At 42.5% G+C, this 21,888-nt stretch overlaps 1 protein-coding gene across 1 annotated transcript in view; it reads left to right on the top strand.

The window, feature by feature from the left end:
• Positions 1-21,888, top strand: part of sbf2 (SET binding factor 2) — a gene marked incomplete at its 5' end in the record, with an annotated part of 128,264 nt that overhangs the window by 82,625 nt on the left and 23,751 nt on the right. The window contains 8 exon segments of the mRNA XM_083890897.1: positions 331-399; positions 9,515-9,685; positions 11,097-11,359; positions 14,606-14,778; positions 14,965-15,038; positions 18,488-18,683; positions 19,782-19,909; positions 21,658-21,833. Of these exon segments, the coding sequence (XP_083747023.1) occupies positions 331-399; positions 9,515-9,685; positions 11,097-11,359; positions 14,606-14,778; positions 14,965-15,038; positions 18,488-18,683; positions 19,782-19,909; positions 21,658-21,833 (1,250 nt within the window).

Raw genomic sequence — 21,888 nt, 5'->3', positions numbered from 1 at the left:
CTTTTTTCATGATTAAAACAAGATTTCTGTTTGTTTTAGCTTCTTAAATGTGAATATTTTCTTCGTTTCTTTGCTCCATTTGACAAAGAAATCATGAAAACTGATCATTTTGGTTTGAGGGCAAAAACGAGGCATTCGAGAACATCGTAATTTCCTGGTTTCACAAAAACTGATCGACATTTTTTAGCATTTTTGGGCATTTTATGGACCAAACGATTACTCGATTAATCGTGAAAATAATCGACAGATTAATGGATTATGAAAATAATTGTTAGTTTCAGCTCTAGCTGACGGTGTCCTGCTCTCACTGCTCTGTTCTTTGACCCACAGGACTGCTCCAGCTCAGAGGAGTTCACAGTGGCCGCTGCACTGCTGCCCCTCTCCACCGCCTTTTACAGGGTAAGGACCTTGGATGATGCACTGTGTGTATATGTGTGTATCTGTGTGTGTGTGCGTGCAGCCTTGAATTATAACTTTTCTATAAATCCATGTCAGGAACATAAGGCAAAACGGTCTTTTTATACACAAATATAGATTCAAGATTCACGTAAAAAAAAAGCACGGAAACAGAATTTAAAGAAGTAAAAAAAAAACACGATGCATAACACATTTTTAAAAGGAGAGCATAAAAGAAATGAACAGCTTTATCAGAATAAAAATGGTAAAAGAGGTTTTAGAGGTCTTAAAGAGATAATATGTAACCATTTTGCATTAAAATATCAAAAAAGAAGAAATTTTTGCATTAAAATAAGGATAAAATAGACAAGACCGTCCCTAGAAATATGTATTTCTACTCAATTTAATGGACCTTTTCATTTTTCAATATTTAATGGAAGGAAGGAAATGTTAGGTACTAGTTAGTCAGTGTGTTGGTTAGTGTGTTTTTTTATTTTATTTTATTGTTTTTTCTGTCAACGAAGCTCTAACCATGAACTGCACAGAAGAACCAAACGACAAGACAACAATTCCCATGATTCCACACTGATTACCAACATCATCTAACTCGGCTATATTGTTATTCCTGTGATTAAGAGCCTCCTAGTGACAGAATTGACATACTGTGCCTTTAAAAATGAAGTGAAGATTAAATAAAAGATAAGAGAACATTCAGCCATTAGAGAATAGAGAAGGTTGTGTGCAGGTTAAGGTTTAGTCATAGCCAGAGGGAGCTTTTCTCAACCTTTTTTTACTTTTACTGACCCTGCATTTACACTGTTACACTGGATTTAGCATGTGTACTTCTCATTACCGTAACTCTTAGAACTCTGTTTATGATAATATCTAGAAAATTGTGAAACTATGGACTGCCGATCTGTCCAGGGTGTGACTCCGCCTTTTTGCTCTATGTCAGCTGAGATTGGCACAGCACCTCCTGTGACCCTCACATGGAGGATAAAGTAGTAGAAGATGGATAGATGGATACCGGAAAGCAGAGAAATAGATTAGATAATTAGACAATTTCTCTGTACCGTAATTCCTAAACGGATGAATAACTGCCAGATATGGAAAGTGAAAGTTACCTCAGAAGAACTCACTCACCGAACATGTTTTGATAATTCTGCAGCCGTAAAACCAACATAAATCCAGATGGGGCCTGTTGGTCATGATGGTCATAAGAGGGTTAAGGCCTAAATGTGGCAGTGAAAAGGACCAGCCCATGACTTTGTGTTTCCAAACCTCATCACAACACCATGTTGCTGCTGCTGCTGCTGCTGCTGTGTTTACCACAGCTGTGTCCCTGCAGCTTCTTCGTTGCTACGGAGACGGTCACAACTTTACATTTTACATTTCTGTTGGGTACCAGTGACACAGCCCTGATCGGGGGAACGAGACTTTAGACCCGGTCCGGTCTCCACCACCACATGACTCATCCGGTTCACACGCCCCCAAACTGATGTAATGCTATCAGATAAGCTGTTGGCCACCAGCACTGGAAACCAAAAGTGTGTCCTTGTTTTCTTCGCCCGGTGCTTGTTAAAAAGTATGAAAAAGGGATAAGTTACTATTTTGAAAGAATTGGCTTGTCCTTTATCATAGGTCACAGTTACTACACAATGGAGTGATTTCCTGTTATTTCAGAACAGAACATTAGAAATAATTCCTTGTCTGGCACCATCAACTCATTATAAGAAAAAAATAATTTGAAAATTCAGCAGAACGTACCCCCACCCCCCCGTTCACCGATAATCATCCAAGTTTAAGCTCTGCTTCGTTGAAAGGGTGAAACGTAATGTTGAATTAAACGATGGCACATTCTCAAATCTGCTGTTATGTGCAATCCCTAGGGTTTTAGCGGTGCAAAAGTCATGCAACAGAAATGAGGGGGAAAACAAAGCCGAGCAATGAAGCATCTCGACATTTGTCATCGTAATTGTAGGTTGAGCGGAGGCATGATCCCGATGTTTCACAACCGATCCGTCACATTTGTCTTTGATTTTGTCAAGGACAAGCTGTTCCATGTAAAGATAACACGCAGCTCTGCTTTCTTTTAACATTTAAAATACCCTAAATGCACCACGTCCCATCTTTGCTCCACTTCCTCACCTTGGATTGTAACATGAAACATATGTACCATAGCATAGTTTTTTTTATTAGGACAGTGTTGAGCAGACTGCTGGTAATAACCCAGGATTATATTCATGCTTTCCTCCACATTTCCTAAACACATATATCATGACTGTGCAGTTACACAGGGCGCGTACGTGTATGCTGGTGTAAATAGGAACCAGATATACTCTGTAAAAAGAAAGAGCATGCATTTCTGTTAACGCGTTAACGGCATCAACGTTAACGCACATTAACGCATGATGCATTTCCATGACGACTGACCGGAAAAAGACTTGCGTGACGTCATTTTTACGTGACTCTGGATTGTCTAAAGTAGCTTTAAACTTTAAAAACAGAGGCACACATATGCAGTGCACAGTTATTATTGTTATAATAACTGTGTTATTTGTAGCGCTGCTACCGCTCCAGTTCCACTGTAGGCGCTAAAGGAGCTAACGGAGCTAACTGGTAAACGGTGCCTGGACTCCGGTGCCGAGGCACGTAACCATGACGTCACGCACATCTTTTTCGGGTCAGTCGTCATGGAAACGAGTCATGCGTTAATGTGCATTAACGTGCCCAGCACTCATTTTCATCCTTATATTTGGGACTCTGGAGGTCCTATGAGTCGGCAAAGTGTGAAAAAAGATGACTCAGTCATGTTTTTGTGTTCCTCCTCAGTCTAAGTACAGGAGATAAAACACGCGATGTTGACTTCCACACACAATGTGACGTCACATTGTGCAAATTCCTGGAATTGTTGTCTCTCGGAGCTCCGCTTTTCCCTAAAAAACGCAAGGGTGCAGGCGAGGGCAATAGAAGTGTTCTATTCTTGGCTGCACAGTGCAGCACAGAGTTCTACACAAACTTCCAGCCTCAGAGGATTTACATTTTATATATGACGGCAATGTGCCGTCCAGAGTCGGCAAATGATTGCTTTTCCAAATGCTAACTGCTGTTAGCTGCCATTAGCCTCAGTGTCGCTGACGTAGTTTCCTGTGTAATATGCATATTTAAAGAGACAGGCGCTCTAAAGCGAGCGTTCTGAACAGGGCTGTTTTGGCAGAGGGATTGAACTGCTGTGGTGCTTCATCCTCAAGGTATTATGACCAAAGCATGTCACAGACACCAGGGAGCTAGGTTCACTTGGCGAAATAGGTATAATATGAGTCCTTTAATGAGACCATGTGGCAACTTGTCGTGACCCATATGAATGTGAATTCTTCTTTTGAAGGGAACGTATGCAGGCCGTGCAGTAACGTCTATTTCTTGCACTGATCTGTTTATAGTTTTTTTTTGGTTTATTTGTTTTTAAGCTTTTTGTTATTTCTCTACTGCTGCTGCAAACGTCGTCCTCTGTTTGAGTGGAATCACTGCACAATAAAAAGTCTCGTGCTTGTTCGAGTTTATGAGTCAGACTCTGGTCAAAGCCTCTGTGTTGGTATCGTTGGTCAGACTTTGATGAGTTGTGCCCACACTGTGTGCACAATAATGCCTGTCGTCCTTATGCCTCTTTAAAGAAGGCCCTGAAATTATAAAGTAATCATACTTCATTTTTGTGTAAAATGTATGAATTCTGGATTTTCATTACACCAGATTAAGCCTTTTCTATTTATACCAGGAGCCAGGTCAGCTCTGCAGAGGCCTCTGTTTTTACGACATCTTTTGAGTTCTGATGCTAACTGAATGCTACGTAGGTGTTCAACTGGATATTGAGTTGCAAAATTTTACGCATTGCACCTTTAAGTTTCCAATTTGTGGGACGTTTTAAAGGGTTCTGTCTGTCCCAACATCTGCTGGATGGACACAGATGGAGTTTTGACTTTTATTGCGAGCCATATGTTGGCATTGAGCAGGTTCTGCTGTTGACCCACATTTCGTGCTCAGATGTTTTGCTTTGGTTTCTCCTCAGTTCAACCCCTTCTCCCTCAAACGGAGGTGTTTATGGGATGGAATGTGAAGAATAATTCTTTCCGTTTCAGAGAGTTAGAGCTGATTAGAAGAATATCTCTGGGCTTAGATAGTGCGTGGACAGAGGAGCCGTTTTGTCCTGTCAAAACACGACCTTTGCACAGTGGCTCTTTGTTAGCGGTGAGGTTTTGCATTTTGTTCTCATCTCTAATCTTCACACATTTCCACTGGCATTCATTATCCAGAGAGGAGTGGGTTTAATCACGAGATGAACAGGTGTCGCATCACTGACTCGCTGTCTTTTGTTATTCTGCCCTTTACAATCCTGCACGATGCCCTCGTTCTGCAGCACACACAGATTGGTCACGTCAGCGAAAAGGGGAAAAATTCAAAAACCCCACTCTTGACAAACTCACACAGCACTTGAATGTTAACATTTTTTCAGCCGTAGTTTATGCACGGGGGGGATTTGGCAACTCGCTCGTGTCAGACTGCTCTTCACGAGGTAAATGACGTACGCGGTGACTCGTTTGTTTATATATCAGAAATGTTCAGCTCTTTACTTACTATATCCATGTTTACTTTGCTCAGGAACATTTATGTGTCTTGTATATCAGGGCTTTACACAGCGCTGGCCTATGGATGCCACGGCGGCGCTTGTTTATCAGTCGGACTTTCAACACATTTTTCTCCGTTTGTTTTTGCAAAGCCAAAAAACTTTAAATGCTTTTGTTTGAATGCAGTTTTTTTTTGTTAAAGCTCCCATAGAGTGGTCCTATGGCACATATATGTGAGTTATGAAGGTCTACTTACATACATTAACTTGTTTTTATGGTCAAAAACCTCCTAGTTGCTGCAAATGAGCCGATAAAAATCTCTCCTCACTGAAGCTCTCGTCAGTCGCGCTGTTTCCGACCGAAATCTCACCCCCAGAAGACAGACTGTGTTGTGATCGGTCAGCCAACGAGAGCTTTCTCAGCTATCTTGTGATTGGCCAGTTATCTGGAAGTGACGTCATTAGCACGTCAGCTCTCAGAAGCGCAGCTCCCCCCTCTGGAACAGTGGATGCACTGCTACTCATTATCAAAACATAGCTTTAACAGTGTTTAAAAATGGCTTGGCCACGACTCCCCGCCGCAGTCCCTTTGAAGACCTTTGACCTGGAGTCAGACCCAGATGACACTGTCACAAGTGAAACACCTCCACAACATAATTTCTTCTACTTCTGTGGTTGAACATACACAACCGGATGTGCCCGGACTAGTGCCCTGACTAGTGTCCGGACTAGTGCCCGGACTAGTGCCCAGAGCAGGACGATCTGCTGTTCAGGAGACTTCAGGATCCTTACGTCACCATTCCAGGCTTTTTCAGAGCGCTTCTAGCAGAGCCAGAGAATACAATAAAACCCAGCGTTCTCAGCAGTGGCTGAGCTGTTTGTTTCTAAACTTTAGGGCTTCATAAACCAGGTAATGGCGCAGATACACACCAAAAAACAGCCTAAATTGGAACTTCCGGTCTATGGGAGCTTTAATGGCCTTGGGATGCTTGTAGAGAAGAACAGCAAATATATGAGGAGATGGATTTTACTGAGGTCAGGCATGCGTTCCCACAAACGACGTGTCCAGAAATAATGACCGTTTCTGTGTCTGCGATGATTCTGAGATGCTACAAATTCTCTCGACTCGTAATTTAGTTGCTGCCTCGAGGCCGGTGATATGATCGGTGATGCTGTGAATCCAGTGTCCACATGTAAGGAGACGCTCCCTGTCTCTGCTGACGTTTGTAGGCCACAGTCAATCATGCTCCTTGAGGTTGACCTTGAGGGATCATGTCCTGAAGTTCAAAACAAGATCCCAAACTCTAATTGCCTCATTCCTCTGACCTGTGCACTTCATTGTCATTGTTTTCTTTCTTTCTTTCTTTTTTTAACTTGTTTTTCACACTCTACTTCAACGCCGCATTCCTGCTCTTCACCAGTCACATGGTCAATCGCCTCCGACTCGTGGATACTCCCTCCTTCCCCTTCATCTTTACTTGCTACTTCCCCGTTCCTCCTCCTCCTCCTCCTCCTCCTCCCTTTTCCTCTGCTTTCTTTCCTCCTTCCCCGTCCTCCTCCTCCTCCTCCTCCGTGACCATCTGTCTTGTCGATGTCTCTGCTGAGCCCCGGCGTATTATCGTATTAGGAGAAGCACTGACCTCGGTCAATATGACCCGCACATATCTGACAAAAGCTACGGCGGTGTGAAGACGACACAGACAAATCACTCATGTTGGACCCCCCGCACAACGATGTTGCACAAACACACACCCACACAACATCTGCTGCAAGAAACTCAACAACTGCTTCGACAGCATAGTTTTACAGCGCCGTCCGAAAAGGCCGCGTTTTCCTCTTATCCTATGTTTGGCCGTGTTTGACCTCTGTGTTTGGACACTGACCGTGGATTCTACAGCCGGCTATTTTGAACTGCGGCAGCACAGGGAGCATGGAAGCTTCTTTCTCTTCAAAGCATTTTTGCATCCGTACATTTGTCCCTGTCATTCGATCTGGCCTAATTCCCACACCCGATTCAAGGCAGTGTGCTTGTTTGCATTTTGGCGGTTGTAGATTTAGTGGAAAAGAGCTGTAATATAATCAAGCCCTCATTCATTTCATGCTAATGTTGCCTGAGGATCTATTATGAGGACACACTCCCGTACATCATGTACATATCAGATTAAATCTGTTGATGGGGGGGTTCAATTTCAATTCACTTTTATTTGTATAACGCCAAATCAGAGACGAGAAACCCAACAGTTCACACAGTGAGCAAACACTAGAGGCATCAGTGGAGAGAAAACAAACTCCCTTTTTCATAGAAGAAGAAGAAATCTCTGACAGAACCAGACTCAAAGATGTGCAGCCATCTGCCTAGACAGGTTGCGGTGAAAGGAAAAATGGGGTACAGAGGAGAGCTTCCTCCCACAGACCAAAAACATGCAGATTAGGTTAATTGGAGACCGCACTTTTAATTCAGTGGTTCAATACTGTTTTATTGCTGTAATGTTCTGTATATTCAGCAAAATCTAACCAAATACGGCTCACCTATACAATTTTTGTTGTGTTATTCATCAAAAGAGTTGCAAAATGAATAAAAAATATAGTCAAGACATTGACAAGATTAGAAATAATTATTTTTATTCAAAATAAAACTGTTGCACAATGGTTTTCAAGGGTTTTCAAATCATCCAATAGCCTTCTAACGCCATTAGCAAACACAATGTACCATTAGAACACAGGAAATGGGCCTCTATACACCTATGTACATATTCCATTAAAAACCAGACGTTTGCAGCTAGAATAGTCGTTTACCACGTTAACAATGTATAGAGTGTATTTCTGATTCATTTAATGTTATATTCATTGAAAAAAAGTGCTTTTCCTTCAAAAATAAGGACATTTATGAACGGTAGTGTAGATGATACGACATCAAACTGGCCTTATGTCTCATTATGCTTCAGTTCTCTTTGCTCACATGTGCTGTATTTAAAAAACAGAACACTTACTGAGGTGCAGCAGATATTTATTGACCAGCATTGATTTCCAAACGGCTGTTCTGTTCTGTCCTAAAGTCATGATTTTTATTTATTTATTTTTTTTTAATCACATTGTCAGACAAAATCTCCACACAAATAAGTTTTTAAAAGGTCAGTCACAGAGAAAATGAGAACCTCATTTATGTCCAGGTTTGCTGCCAGACAGTGAATTCAATGACGCACATTGAGAGGAGTGGAAAGCTCCGGCTCACCGTGCCATATACTGGCCACTCTGTCTTTAACCGACATTAAGTAAGATTTGTCCAAAAAGTCCCTCGATATTACACCTGGTGGGGTTTGGTAAAGGAGTCTGAAAAGTTCATAAATCTCCTAAACGTGGCTGTAAACACCGTGATGACGTTAGAGAAGCTGTTTGTGATAATTAATTGCTAAATAAAAAAACTCAGCCCATTTGTATTGGCCACACTCGCCAAACCGTCCAATGGCATCGCTTCAACCACTCGGCCGTCCAGCAAAATCAACGTTAACGAGGTCGTTGCTGCTGCCAAAAACAGTACCAACAACAAAAAAACTCAATGTTTGACATAATTGGCCACTGAAGCAGAGACGAGACACCAACTCGGGGCATTAGCTCTCTTCTCACTTGGATAATAGTCAGTTTTAATAGAGTCACCCCTCCTCTTCTCATCTTACAAAGAGAAAAAGGCTGTGAGGTGATAATGGAAACCACTGAACTGTGTCAGACTCAGGGGGAAAGAAATCAGAAGCTGATCTAATAAGAGGCTCGAGTCGTCCACGTGGCCTTCACACTCTGCAGGCGCACGTGCGCATGGTTCATGGTTAATGGATGATGGTTTTCTGACGGTTTGTGCTCATGGTTCAGTCGCTGTTATACGTATATTTATTCTTCTTCTCGTCTTCAGTCCACCACGCTAATGAAAAACAACGGCTCTGTTTACACGTACATGTAGAGGACTGAGAGGGGAAGAGGAATGGTTCTGTCGCTCCTGTTGGGGGTTGTTATCTGTTCAAAAGTTACGACTCGTGGAGAATGATTGATTTCACTTTAAATACTGTGGCTGGCTTGTTTTCTTTTGTTTTCCGACTGCTCGCTAAGATTCTGGCAAAGCCCGTTTCGGGGGGGGGGGGGGGGGGGGGGCGTTAACGACTGTCCAGACTGTTCTTGGTGCTCGTGTCCAGTGGGGAATAAACACTCACTCAGACTGGCCACAGTGTGAGGGCAGCAACAGTGGGTCATTATTAGCAGATGATATTTAGTTTATCTCTGTAGATTTGATCCATGTTTGTGTTATTACTCACTGGTGTATTTATGCAGTTTTTGTTTAAACTGTTAAAAGTGAGTCAAAGTGGGTCCTCATATATTCGCATATGAAATTTATGTCCGTGCTCAGCTGAAAAACAAAAACATGTTAGTGTTTCATCAACCTGTGGGTGAAAGTCAATCATCTATTATTCATCTATTTTTCTAAAGTTGTGACTCTGTGTTTTTCTCTTTCAGAAATTGGCTCCTGGTGTGAACCAGTTTGCCTACACCTGCATCCAGGAGCATCCCATCTGGACCAACCAGCAGTTCTGGGAAACCACTTTTTATAGCGAGGTCCAGGGTCAGATCCGGGCTCTGTATCTGAACACCCCGGAGGAGAAAGGAGGCCTCGCTGCCAGACTCAAGGTAAGATGGGGAAGCGTGTATTCCTATAGTGGGAGCTGAACATTTCGGTTATGGTAATGCATGATAAAGAAGGCTAGCATAATGCAAACACTGTGCAACCTCATTAGGCACAATGCAAATGTTTTTAATTTTCGATTAGCATAGCTAGCTGTTTTGTGACTGTCAGCCATGAACAGCAAATGCAAATTGAAACTTAAAAAAATTGTGCCTAGTGAGGTTACACAGTGTTTGTATTATGCTAGCCCTACGCTAATGCTAATCGTAGCCTCGCTAGCTTACCTTTGAAAACAGGTTCCCCCTTCGTCATTTCAGTATAACACCATGTTCTGCGTTGAACCGTGCGAAACGAGCCGCTGCCTACCCGTTGTTGACAATCCTAACACGCCGTAAGACGCGCTGCCTGGCGTAGCATGCTGGCGTATTGTGATAAATCGGCGAAAATTAAAATGACTCCAAAAAACATGAAAATCAAGGATGCACACCATCGGGCCATACTCAACCCATATCCAACATTTTAGGGCGATCTGACTAAAGGTCAGCGAGATATGCCCGTCACAGACACACACAACTTGCTTTACAGATAGATGGTGTCATAGTGTCACTGTAACTTTGCAGAAAAGAGATCCAGGTTCATGACGCATGTTTAAACAAGGGCTTTTCTGTATGGACTTTCCATGTTCTCCCCGTGTGTGTGTGGGTTTTCTCCAGATACTCAGTTTTCCTACCACGGTCCAAACACATGCAGAGGTTAATTGAGTGTGAGAGTGAGTGGTTGTTCATCTCTGTGTGAGTTTGGACCTCGCCGTTCACCCTCCGTCAGCTGGGATTGTCTCCAGCGACCCGCGACCCTCCTGTGGAGGATAATTACCAGAAGTTTCTTGTTTTCTTGCTGTTGTTATTACTGTCTGTGCTGCGTTTTTTTTACGTTGTGACATGTTTTACATGTTGTTGTGAACACGTCTTGTTTCGTAAGTGTGTTTTTATTCACCTCTTAACTTCTCTAACAGAGACGTTTGTTCTCCGCTTCCTGCCCAGGGACGACAGATGAAAATGAGCTTATAGCTCATAACTGCCGTGAAACACCCACGAAACTGCACACTGTACCTGTCAACGACACACAAAAAAACATGCTTTTTGGGGTGTTTTCACCAAAACAAAGCAGTTACACAGATACAGTCGACACAAATCCAGGCAATTTTCATTTGAAAAACACTGAATTTTACTCTGAGGTTTGGGATCTGAGATCATTTTAGTGTCGGTCACAAGAAAATTTATTGAATACAATTAGCATAGTTTCATAATCCTTAATTGTGAAAAAACAGAAGAGTTTGTAAAGTGCAAGTCAGCAGTGTGGCTGACAACTCAACACAAGCAAGAAACATTATTTTTTTGTTTACTCTGACCTCTCCAGGACGCCGACACCGCCGTCGACGACGAGGAGCAGACGGCCATGGACCTGGCCGCGGAGCAGCTGCGCTCGTGGCCGTGTCTGAGCAAAGAGAAGCAGCTGGAGCTGGTGAAGAACGAGGAGAGCACCGTGTTCAGCCAGGCCATCCACTACGCCAGCCTCATGGTCTACCTGCTGGTGCCTCTGGACACCAGCAAGATCAAGCTGCTGCGCAACGCGCCCGTCGCCGACTGGGAGAGCGGCAGCAACAGCATCGTCACAAACAGGTCAGAAGAGACGGCAACGCGGTGGTTCACCGTCACAGCAGAAGAGCCGTGGTCACATCATTGTGTTGTCTTATAGAGCTGGGGATCACTGATGATTTTCTCAGTCGACTCTGATGCCTAAAGTTCAGATTCAATTCAGTTTGATTGTAGTTATGTAGAGATATTTGTTTGGCTGTGCTGGCAGCGTTTGAATGGGTCTGATATAGATATAGAGCTGCAACTAACAATAATTTTCATAAATAATAATAATAGTAATGATTTGGTTAGAAAATTTTAAAAATGTTGATCAGTGTTTGTCAAACCTGGAAATGATGATGTTCTCAAATGTCTGTTTTGTCCACAAACCAAAATGATTAACTTTTAATGATTTCTTTGTTATGTGGAGCAAGGAAACAAAGAACATATTCACATTTAAGACGCTAAAATGATCAGAAATCTTGTTTTTATTCATGGAAAAAGCTTCAAACCGATTAATCAATTATCAAAATAGTTGACGATTAATTTAGTCATCGATTAATAATCGATTCAATGCAATTTAGTTTCCTTCTGAAATAGTAATCATTACATTTATCCCAAAATAGTTACTAGTTAATGAAACTTATTTGAGATGACCACACAGTACAGCGCTGTAGTACAGTTGTAGGTGATCATTTAAAACGCAAACTTTCAGAAGTCATTTGAATAAAAAACATTATACAGCCTGGAAAACATCAGACTCTATGAAGTCATTGCCCTGTTGTCCAGTAGAGGGTGCTGTGAGTGCAGCTTGGTCACGAGAAGAAGACAACGTTGATGTTATGTTGTTTTGTGACGACAATGGAGAACACAAACTATTTAAATCGTCCTCATGATTTTATGAATATATCGATCTTTCAAATTAAACTCGATATGAATTAGAGCTGAAACAATAAATCGATTATTAATCATCAACTATTTTGATAATCGATCAATCGGTTTGAAGCTTTTTTCATGATTAAAACAAGATTTCTGATTGTTTTAGCTTCTTAAATGTGAATATTTTCTTTGTTTTTGTGCTCCACGTAACAAAGAAATCATGAAAACTGAATCATTTTGATTTGTTGACATTGTCGTTGTCATTTCCAGGTTTGACAATGTTTTAAGACATTTTTTAGACCAAACGATTAATTGATCACATAATCGTTAGTTGCAGCTCTAATATGAATCGCAAAATAATTTTTTTGATCTCAGCCGTGGAGTTTAAAAACATCTTCAACATGTCTTACACATCCGCTCAGATCAAACAGAACATATTTTTTTTAGCCCTTTCAGGACCTTTAAGGTAAAGTCATCAGGCTCATACAGAGGAAACCTCGAGGTACGGTTTCATGATCTGGGAGTTTTTGTCCTCTCTCTTAATAAGGTGATGATAAGGCTGTGGGTGGATGTGGCGTATCTCACCGTCTACATGATACCTCCATATTTAGCCAAATGGAACGCGGCTCCTCTTGTGTTTCCGGCCCACGTCCGTCCTGTGGGCTCACATCGCTACTGCACCAAACAGAGAGAGGCTCATTTAGTCGAGTTAGGAATTCGAAAACCCTTAGGATGTCTTGAATGGGACTGCACTGTACTCGCCCAAACCAAACAAACTAGCAGTGAAAGTGATTTCCTGTGCTCTTCTGTAACTGTAGCATGAAGCCGATCCGGGAAATCTCCTCATGTACCTTTGTGTCTTAGGATTTACTAGCACGGAAAACTCTTCTGGGGCTTTTCATACTGAATAGTCAGGAGAACACATCGTTACTATTTTAATTATCAATAACCACAGAACTAGCTCCGTAAACATGTTGTCCTTAATTATACAAACAATCTCCAATGGCCACGAGAACATAGCGATAACCGTTTTTTAAACGAAATATCAGAAAGGCTGTGGTCAACAATCTGTTTATGTGGAAATGTTCCCGTTTTGCCCCCAGACCTGTTTGTCTCTCACAGAACTCACATTTGGATTTCATCACTCACTCTTTGTGCGCACACAGAAGGACAGAGGGTTGCATCACTGCACAACATTCTTCTTCTTCTTCTTCTTCTTCTTTGCTAACAGAGTCCAAACGATTGATCATCCTCGACACGTGGAAACACACGGGAACCGCGTTAAATAATACAGTAAACCGTTCTTGATGTGGCGAACGTACGCTTAATTCCAAAGTTACTGAAAGTCTTCAGTTGTAGAGGTTCTGGCACTGGTTTTAATTCATCAATCACGAAGGCAAGAGAAAGTCGTGTGAAGGGTTTGCACATTTATTTCCACTTGACGTATATATCCAAGTTACATTCCTCTCCACATGTATCCAAGCTTAAAGGTGAAGTAAGTAGTTTATAGTGCCATCTAGAGGAGAGGCTGAAATTTACAACAACAAACTGCTCCTCTGCTCACCCCCTCCCCCCCCTCCCCCGAGCACTACGGTGTCCTCAGCCGGTCAAATGTCGTCCTCGTCGTCTTTCTCCGTGTCAGCAGATGAGGTTCGTGAGGCGAGGGAGAGGGCGGAGCTACCGCGGCTCGAGAGCGGAGAGAGAGGAGGCGGGACTTCCTGCTACAAGTAAAGCGACGCTTGATTTGTTCTCTCGCGTTTGTCCTTACAGGCTCCGGTAGAAACATGGCGCCTCGCTGCTAACAGTGGCTATGCAACCGCGGCCCGCGACCACGTTATTTTACATGACTTTTTGAAACACTACGAAAATGAAACAAAAACTATTATACAGCGACTAGACAATGCAGGAGCACATAATATGTATAAAAGAGTGGATTTTGGGTTCATATAAACCCATAAATACTACACAGTGTCCCTTTAAGTTGATGATCTCACATGATGTGCAGCTGCATTTCAAATTATTGTCCCCCTTTTTTTCCTTTCACCCCAACCGGTCGAGGCAGATGGCCGCACATCTGCCTCGAATCTGTCTGGACCCTAATACTGGGGTTTCCTGAAAAAGATGTCGGGACATTTTGTTTGTTTTTTTCTCTGTTTATTCTTTAATCACAGCTTAAAATAATAAGTGCTGTTCTTCTTCTTTTTATGTCTGAGTTTGGCCGTTTTGGTATTTTGTACCAGTGAAGCGCTTCATAGACTGACTCAAACCATCTCCTGAGCTGTAGAGGAGCCAAAGGCCAGATGTACAACACCACTGACTTTGCTCCTGCCAGGATTTAAAACGCTCATTTTCGCAGCTTTTTTTATTTCGCTGCATTCTCAGGTTTGTCGTCAAATCTTCAATGTTTTTCAGCATTGCTGGCAGTGTGGCCGACAGCTTCGACACAGAGAGCGGCTTCGAGGACTCGGAGACCAGCGACGTGGCCAACTCTGTGGTCCGCTTCATCGCGCGCTTCATCGACAAGGTGTGCACGGAGAGTGGAGTCACGCAGGATCACATCAAGAGCCTGCACAGCATGATTCCAGGTACGGCCGCCGCCGTTTGGACGAGCGTGTTCTGAGCTCGGTCCAACGGCAACAGAAACCTCTGAGCTGATTGACTCGTTAAATGGCCTTAAAAATCTCCAAACGCACTCGCTGGTCGTCAGAGCGTGAGCATGTACACGTGTTCTTCTGTGCATATGGGATCTGACCTCAGCTTCTGACCCACAGGCATCGTAGCGATGCAGATGGAGGCTCTGGAGGCGGTTCACAGGGAGAGCAGGAGGTTACCTCCCATTCAGAAGGTGAGCAGCTGGGACTTACGTTACACTCACAGCATTTATACAAGCACATATCACATAGGTCAGGAATACACTTCCCAGCCAAAAAGAGGTCACGCTCTGGAATATTAAGCTACACAGGTTACTGTTATATCACAGCGTAACCTACATTTACCATAGCATCATTGACTCATGACTCATGAAACACTCTTTCGCAATGGAGCGCTGGCTTTGTCATCTTGTAATATGCCTTAAAAAAACCTGGTCATTCAGTATATTTATATATCATTATGTGATTTTCTCTTTGGACGTATGATTTTCTTTTGGCTGGGCTCGGCAGTTTGAAATACTAACAAAACAGAGAGCTAGAAAACAGGATTTCAAAAGTTATTTTATTGTCATTAGCCCCTTTTCCACCTATGGTCACACCTCGCCTCGACCCGACACGGTTTAGATTGGTTTCCCACTGCACGTCTGCATGAAACTTCCGTGACTATTGACTTGTAAAGCAGTTGTTTTCACTGTAACTGTATCATTAGAATCAGTTCATTAAAAAATATTTGTTCAGTATTTCCTCCATGACCGGAGCACAGACTCCATCTGACACAATCAGAGCTGTTGCTAAATACACCAGACTCCTCAGATTTTAGACATTTCCCTGGTAATTGTTGGAGATTAACCCACGTTTTTAGGATTCTTCAGTCTTTTTAACTGATCCACAGTTCGGCATAGTTCGGCTTGATTCTTGAGACGGACGTCGCTCTAATGCTCTGACCAATCAGTGGCCGGCAGTCTGACGACGTCACTCACATACCTCACCAGAGCAGGTACCAGGCACCAGGTCTTATGCTAGTGGAAAAGCAAAATTGCCGTAACATAGCTAGCATCTCCCGGATATACAGAACAATCCTTGAAACATAATAAATAACTAAATAATGAAGAGTTTAAAAAAGGCACATTAGCTTTGTGATGCTTGATATTTAAACAGTACGTTGTGTTGACTAACATCGTGAAGATAAGGCAATATTGGTAAATATTAGTGCTGGGCACTAGGTTAACGCACGGTGCGTTTCCATGACGACTGACCGGAAAAAAGACGCGCGTGACGTCATGTTCACGTGCCGCGACACCGCTTACCAGTTAGCTCCGTTAGCTGCATTAGCTCCTTTTAGCGCCCGTTAGCGCGCCTAGCAGCAGAGCATATACAGATACATAAATAATGACTTCTCGTGATCCATTACTGACTAATAAACACATCCTACTGATCAGAAAAAAGACGCGTGTGACGTCATGTTTACGTGCCAAGGCACCGGAGTCCAGGCACCGTTTACTAGTTAGCTCTGTTAGCTCCTTTAGCGCCGTTAGCGTTAGCCTACAGTGGAACTGGAGCGGTCTGTTTATTAAAGGAAAAGAGCAGCGCTACAAATAACAGTGTTAAAGCTGCAGTGTGTAACTTTTGGTGTTATTCCTGTTATTTCTCTGCCTCTGTTTGATGTTGATGAACCGAGACAATATAATGTTGTTTGTACGCTGCGTCCTTCATCTGAAAATAATACTAACAGACCTGACTGAGGGGTGTGAGGGGAGGAGGGGGGGGTGGTGCAGTAACGAGAAGCATTTATCCCGTCAAACTGATGAACAATCGTTGTTTTTTTTTCTGAGCAGTAGAATTTACTCCTGAAACATCTCGCGGTCACGTTTCGGTGATTTCAGTCGTACGCCGGCGTGTTTGCAGCTGTAATGATTTAAAGCAAACGTCTGCACAACACTTTACTGAGGAAACGCAGAGCTGATGGACTTCATCAGTGTGAATGTGTTGAATGTGACAGACATTTGTTTACGTCTAAACAGTTTTAATATCCTATAATTTGTTCATACTAAACTTATTTGTAATCCACAATCTATTTTTAGCTGAAGTCAAGGGATGAAATAAATACATTTTTATTTAATGATATGATTTATGTTCATATATCCAAGCACACTGGTGTCTGAAGGTATATCCACATGCTCAGTTTGCAGATTGCAGATTTCACCCGGTGTTTTCACTCCGTCACTATCACACTTCCATCCGTACTTTAAAGTGTCAGTCGTTTGGAACCCTGCTTGTGCTGCAGTGTTTCTGCCAGGTCTTGGTAAATTTCCCTTGCTTGCTCACCGTTGCTCACAGACAAACACGACGCCAGCGCTGCCTGGACCCGGGGAGCGACCTGGAGTCCACGGTGAGCAGTCTTTCTGTCTGCTGCACTCTGTCGGCTGACGTCTTACACCTTTATGTGTTGGACTCGGCTGCCGTACTGGGCTGCGAGCTGCGAGCTGCATGCCAAAGAAATACTAAAAAAAAAAGTAAAACTGTAGTAGTAGTAGTAGTAGTAGTGGTGGTGGTTCCAATCAGAAGAAGAACAATTAATGCATTTAACTCTGCAGAGGGGAGTCTCTTCTTGGCCTCACTGTTCATTTAAGGTCAGATGATAAATCTCTTTATTATTATCTTTTAACAGCCAGACCTTAACACCCTCCAGGTTGGCTTGAGAAACACCAGTGAGTGATCTAATGTCCCTCCTCATTTGTGACAGTGGAACAACTGAGTGAGGCCAGAAGGAGCTGAAGCAAGAAGGTGCAGAGTGTCATTAGTAACAGTTGACTTAGAAGGAGAAGAAGAAAATAGGTCATGTCTGTGTCTGTGTCTGAGTCGAGACGAACATTATGTCTGTATTAGTGCACATTATGCTGTGTTTTCTAGGTTTTTGCCCGTGAACTTTAGTGAATAATTGCACCAGAGACCAATTCCAAAAACCACACGAACATGAGAAAGTGATTAAAGACATTGTGACGTTATACAACATATTTACTCTTAAGATACCTTCGCTTACACATGGTTTTAATCTTTAAAAAAACAAAACGTTGTGTTTACGTTGTGTAACTGCAGTACATGAATGACACCTTATTATTTTACAGTTGTTATTATCTTTAGAGTCACAGGTCAGTGGGGTTATTTGGCTTATTATATCGCATCGTTCTTGGTCCATATGTTCAAATTTCTACAAAAAAAAGTTGAGCTGGAAAAACAAGAGCAGCTTTTCTTTGGAAATCATATCATGTGTTTTGCTCGAAGGGTTCAAATTGGTCTCTACAGACGGCATGGACTTGTTTTTTATTAATGCTATGCTAATTCTGAGTGCGCTCGCTCGCTGATGATGTGCATGCAAAGCTTCAATTTGTCCACTGTGATGATGATGCGGTGCGCTCGCTGATTTGACATAAGAGTGATGAATTGATGAATTTCCTGGCCTTTTGTTAAAAATCTGTTTCACTGACGCAAATGTTTTCACCGTGTCGCTCATTCTGAGTAATTAACTGTCAGCAAAAAATGTCTAAACTGAAGCTGGGACGTGTTTACGTGCAGGTTAGTGCATTTCTGTCCGTCCCTGGTTTAGAACTCAGTCTTATTTTTCTTTTTATTTTCGTTCCAACAGCCGAAGATCCTGCGTCCGTCCCTGTTCCCTGGAGAGGAGATGGTGTTGGAGGGTTTGCGCGTGCTTCTGGACCCTGACGGCAGGGAGGAGGCCACCGGGGGCCTCCTGGGGGGCCCTCACATTCTGCCAGCAGAGGGCGCTCTGTTTCTCACCACTTATCGCATCATCTTCAAAGGCATTCCCCATGATCCACTGGGTAAATAAAGAACCACAGCAGAACACACTGATTACTTTGCAAGCTTATATTACACGTAGATTTCCAGTATTACTGTACATGCTAATTTAGTTTATTTTCTTCTCAAATGCATTGTTGTTTTGTTTAATTAAGATAGCATAATCCTTTATAAGTCCTGTGATGGAGTACACAGAGGTTATAGAGCACATGAAATGAAAGTTGTGGAGATATAAGACCTGAAATTTAAAAGAAATTGCGTAAAAACAACAGTAGCTCAGTGATGGAGCGTGTCGTCTTTCTACTCAAAGGTTGTGGGTTAGATTCTTGGCTCCACTAGCCTTGGGCAAGACCCCACATTGGCTGTGCTGGCAGCGTGTGAATGGGTCTAACAGATGGTTAACAGAACATAGAACAACATAAAATACTTGTTTTTCAGAGTTTGTCAAACCTGGAAATGACAATGTTCTCAAATGTCTTGTTTTGTCCACAAACTAAAATGATTCAGTTTGAATTATTTCTTTGTTTTATGGAGCAAAATATTCACATTTAAGAAGCTGAAACAATCAGAAATCTTGTTTTAATCATGAGAAAAGCTTCAAACGGATTAATCGATTATCAGAATAGTTGACAATTAATTTAGTTATCGAGTAATAAAAGAGTAATTGTTTCAGCTCTACATACACTCTTAGAAATTAAAGTGCTAAGTAGAACCATATAAAGTTCTTCGGCTTGTCTTCATTGGAGAACCCTTTTTGTCAAGGTAGAAGTTTTCCACCTGGAACCCTTAGTGTTACCAAGAACCCTTGAAAAACCCTTTATTCAGGAAAGGGTTTTTCAGAAGCAAATGGTTCCAGGTAGGACCTCAGCCCTTGTAGAAGAACACTTTTGGAACCTTTATTTATAAGAGTGTAGATGCCCTATACTAGAAAAGCTCTATATAAATACAGACCATTTACCATTTAAAAAGTCAGCCATCTGCAGACTTGACTCTCATATTGTTCATCACTTCACTGAATCTGATCTTTGTTACGTCTCAGTCCTCATCTGGCACAAGCACAGTGTCTGGCAACAGCATAATGTGCCCAATAAAACTAAAAAATTTGTTCCGTTTGTGTCCAGTGGGGGAGCAGGCGGTGATCCGGGCGTTCCCCGTGTCCACGCTGACCAAAGAGAAGAAGATCAGCATCCAGAACCAGCTGCAGCAGCACATGCAGGAGGGACTGCAGCTCCGCTCTGCTACGTTTCAGGTTAGCACCGATGCGTCTGTGTTTTTTTTGTTCCTCGCTTATTGTGATTAAATTCCCATTGTTGTTTTAACTCGATGATATTTACCAATTCAGCGGGTTTACGAAACCAAACAAACAAACTATTACAAACAAACATATAAATTAGCATCGAAACTTGAAAACACAAAGCAGTCACTGTGGCATGTGTTTCATGAGCCCTCTCTGTCTTCTGTTTCATAACACGATTATGATTCCTAGAATCAAAAAGAAGCCAAGTTTTCAGCCAAGCATGTGTTTTCAGTCTTAAGACGTGGGTGCTGTAAAAACGTTTTATGGTTCATTCCTATCTCTTTACCAACACCAATCATGAAAGTGGCCATGTTCTCGGAGCGTGGGTCACTTGGCGTAACACGTGGACACTGTTGTTGTGCTTCGTATGCGTGCATGTGTTTGTCTTTAGGAAAGCGTACAAAAAAAACGCTTTGTTTCCTCACTCCCATGTTAGACGTAAAAGACGCAGATCCAAACGCTCGGAGCAAAAAATATTTGGCTTTGAGCATCTCTGAGGCGCTGGGATGCTTGTTTAAAGGTCTAGTGTGTCACATTTAGGAGGTTTTATTGGCAGATAATAAATATACGACCCGTGAGTATGTTTGTGTGCGTGTGTAATCGCTTTAAAATAAAAAAAAATGATTTGGCTTTTGCAGCCTTAGAATAAGCCTTTTTATTTTTTACATGCTGTATTTAGTCAAGGGCCTTGCTTTATGGCGACAGCGGGACCGTATCTATGTTCCCCGCTTTGTATGTGACTGGGGAACGTACAAAGCAAACCTTTTTACAAAAAGGGTCCTATGTGACCTATGTTCCCCGCTATCACCCAAAAGGACCCGGGGAACATAAGACCCTAACCCCTCACCCTGACCCTACCCCTTTACCCTGGAGCTCCACACCCAGGCTTCCATAAAGTGGGCAACGATCGGGGAACATAGGTACGACCCCGCGGCAGCCATTTTGTGACACCATTTTTTACAGCACGCTAACGGCGACACAGTTCCATGACGACTGACCGGAAAAAAGACGTGCACGACTTCATGTTTATGTGCCGTGGCACTGAAGTCCAGGCACACCGTTTACCAGTTAGCGCAGTTGGCTCATTTAGCTCATTTAGCACCATTAGCGTTAGCCTACAGTGGAACTGGAGTTGTCTGTTTATTAAAGGAAAAGAGCATCACTACAAATAACCAGCGTACCTGTGTAACTGCGTATGTGTGCCTCTGTTTTTAAAGTTTAGTGTTACTTTAGAGACTCATTTTAACAATCGGGAGTCACGTAAACATGACTTCACGCGCGTCTTTTTCCAGTCAGTCGTTATGGAAACCCCTCTACGGTGGCCTCGGAGGTGCAAAACACAAATGCAAATCACAAACGCAGAAAACACAAAAACATTAACTCAAAACGGAAACACAAATCAAAAAACACAAGACATACCTCTTCTGTTTTGAGTTCATGTTTTTGTGTTTTCTGCTTTTGTGTTTTTCGATTTGCGTTTGTGTTTTGCACCTCAGGGCCACCGTACACATCATTCGTTATCGTATGTTAACGTTGACGCTAGATTTTTCATTTATTTACTGCATAAATGAAAAAAGAACGTCACTCTGGACCTTTAAAGGTGGCTCCAACAGAGGCTGCTTGAGAATTAGAATCGATATGAATCCTTTGTTTCTGTTTCTGACTTGTGGAATAATCCGCTTTATTGCTGTCTCTGTTAGCTGATAAAAGTGGCGTTCGACGAGGAGGTGAACTCGGAGATGGTGGAGATCTTCAGGAAGCACCTCCAGAGGATCCGTTACCCACAATCCATCTTCAGCTCCTTTGCGTTCGCTGCGGGTCAAAGTGCACCGCAGCTCATCCTGCCCAAGCAGAAGGAGAGGAACACTGGCTTCAGGTCTGTTGTGCAGTGCACGTTTCTGAACACTGCATTCTTGTGTGGCTGCCACGAA

Source organism: Microchirus variegatus (assembly GCF_963457635.1).
Source record: "Microchirus variegatus genome assembly, chromosome: 6".
Taxonomy (NCBI): domain Eukaryota; kingdom Metazoa; phylum Chordata; class Actinopteri; order Pleuronectiformes; family Soleidae; genus Microchirus; species Microchirus variegatus.
This window is presented reverse-complemented; position numbering and strand designations above follow the sequence as displayed.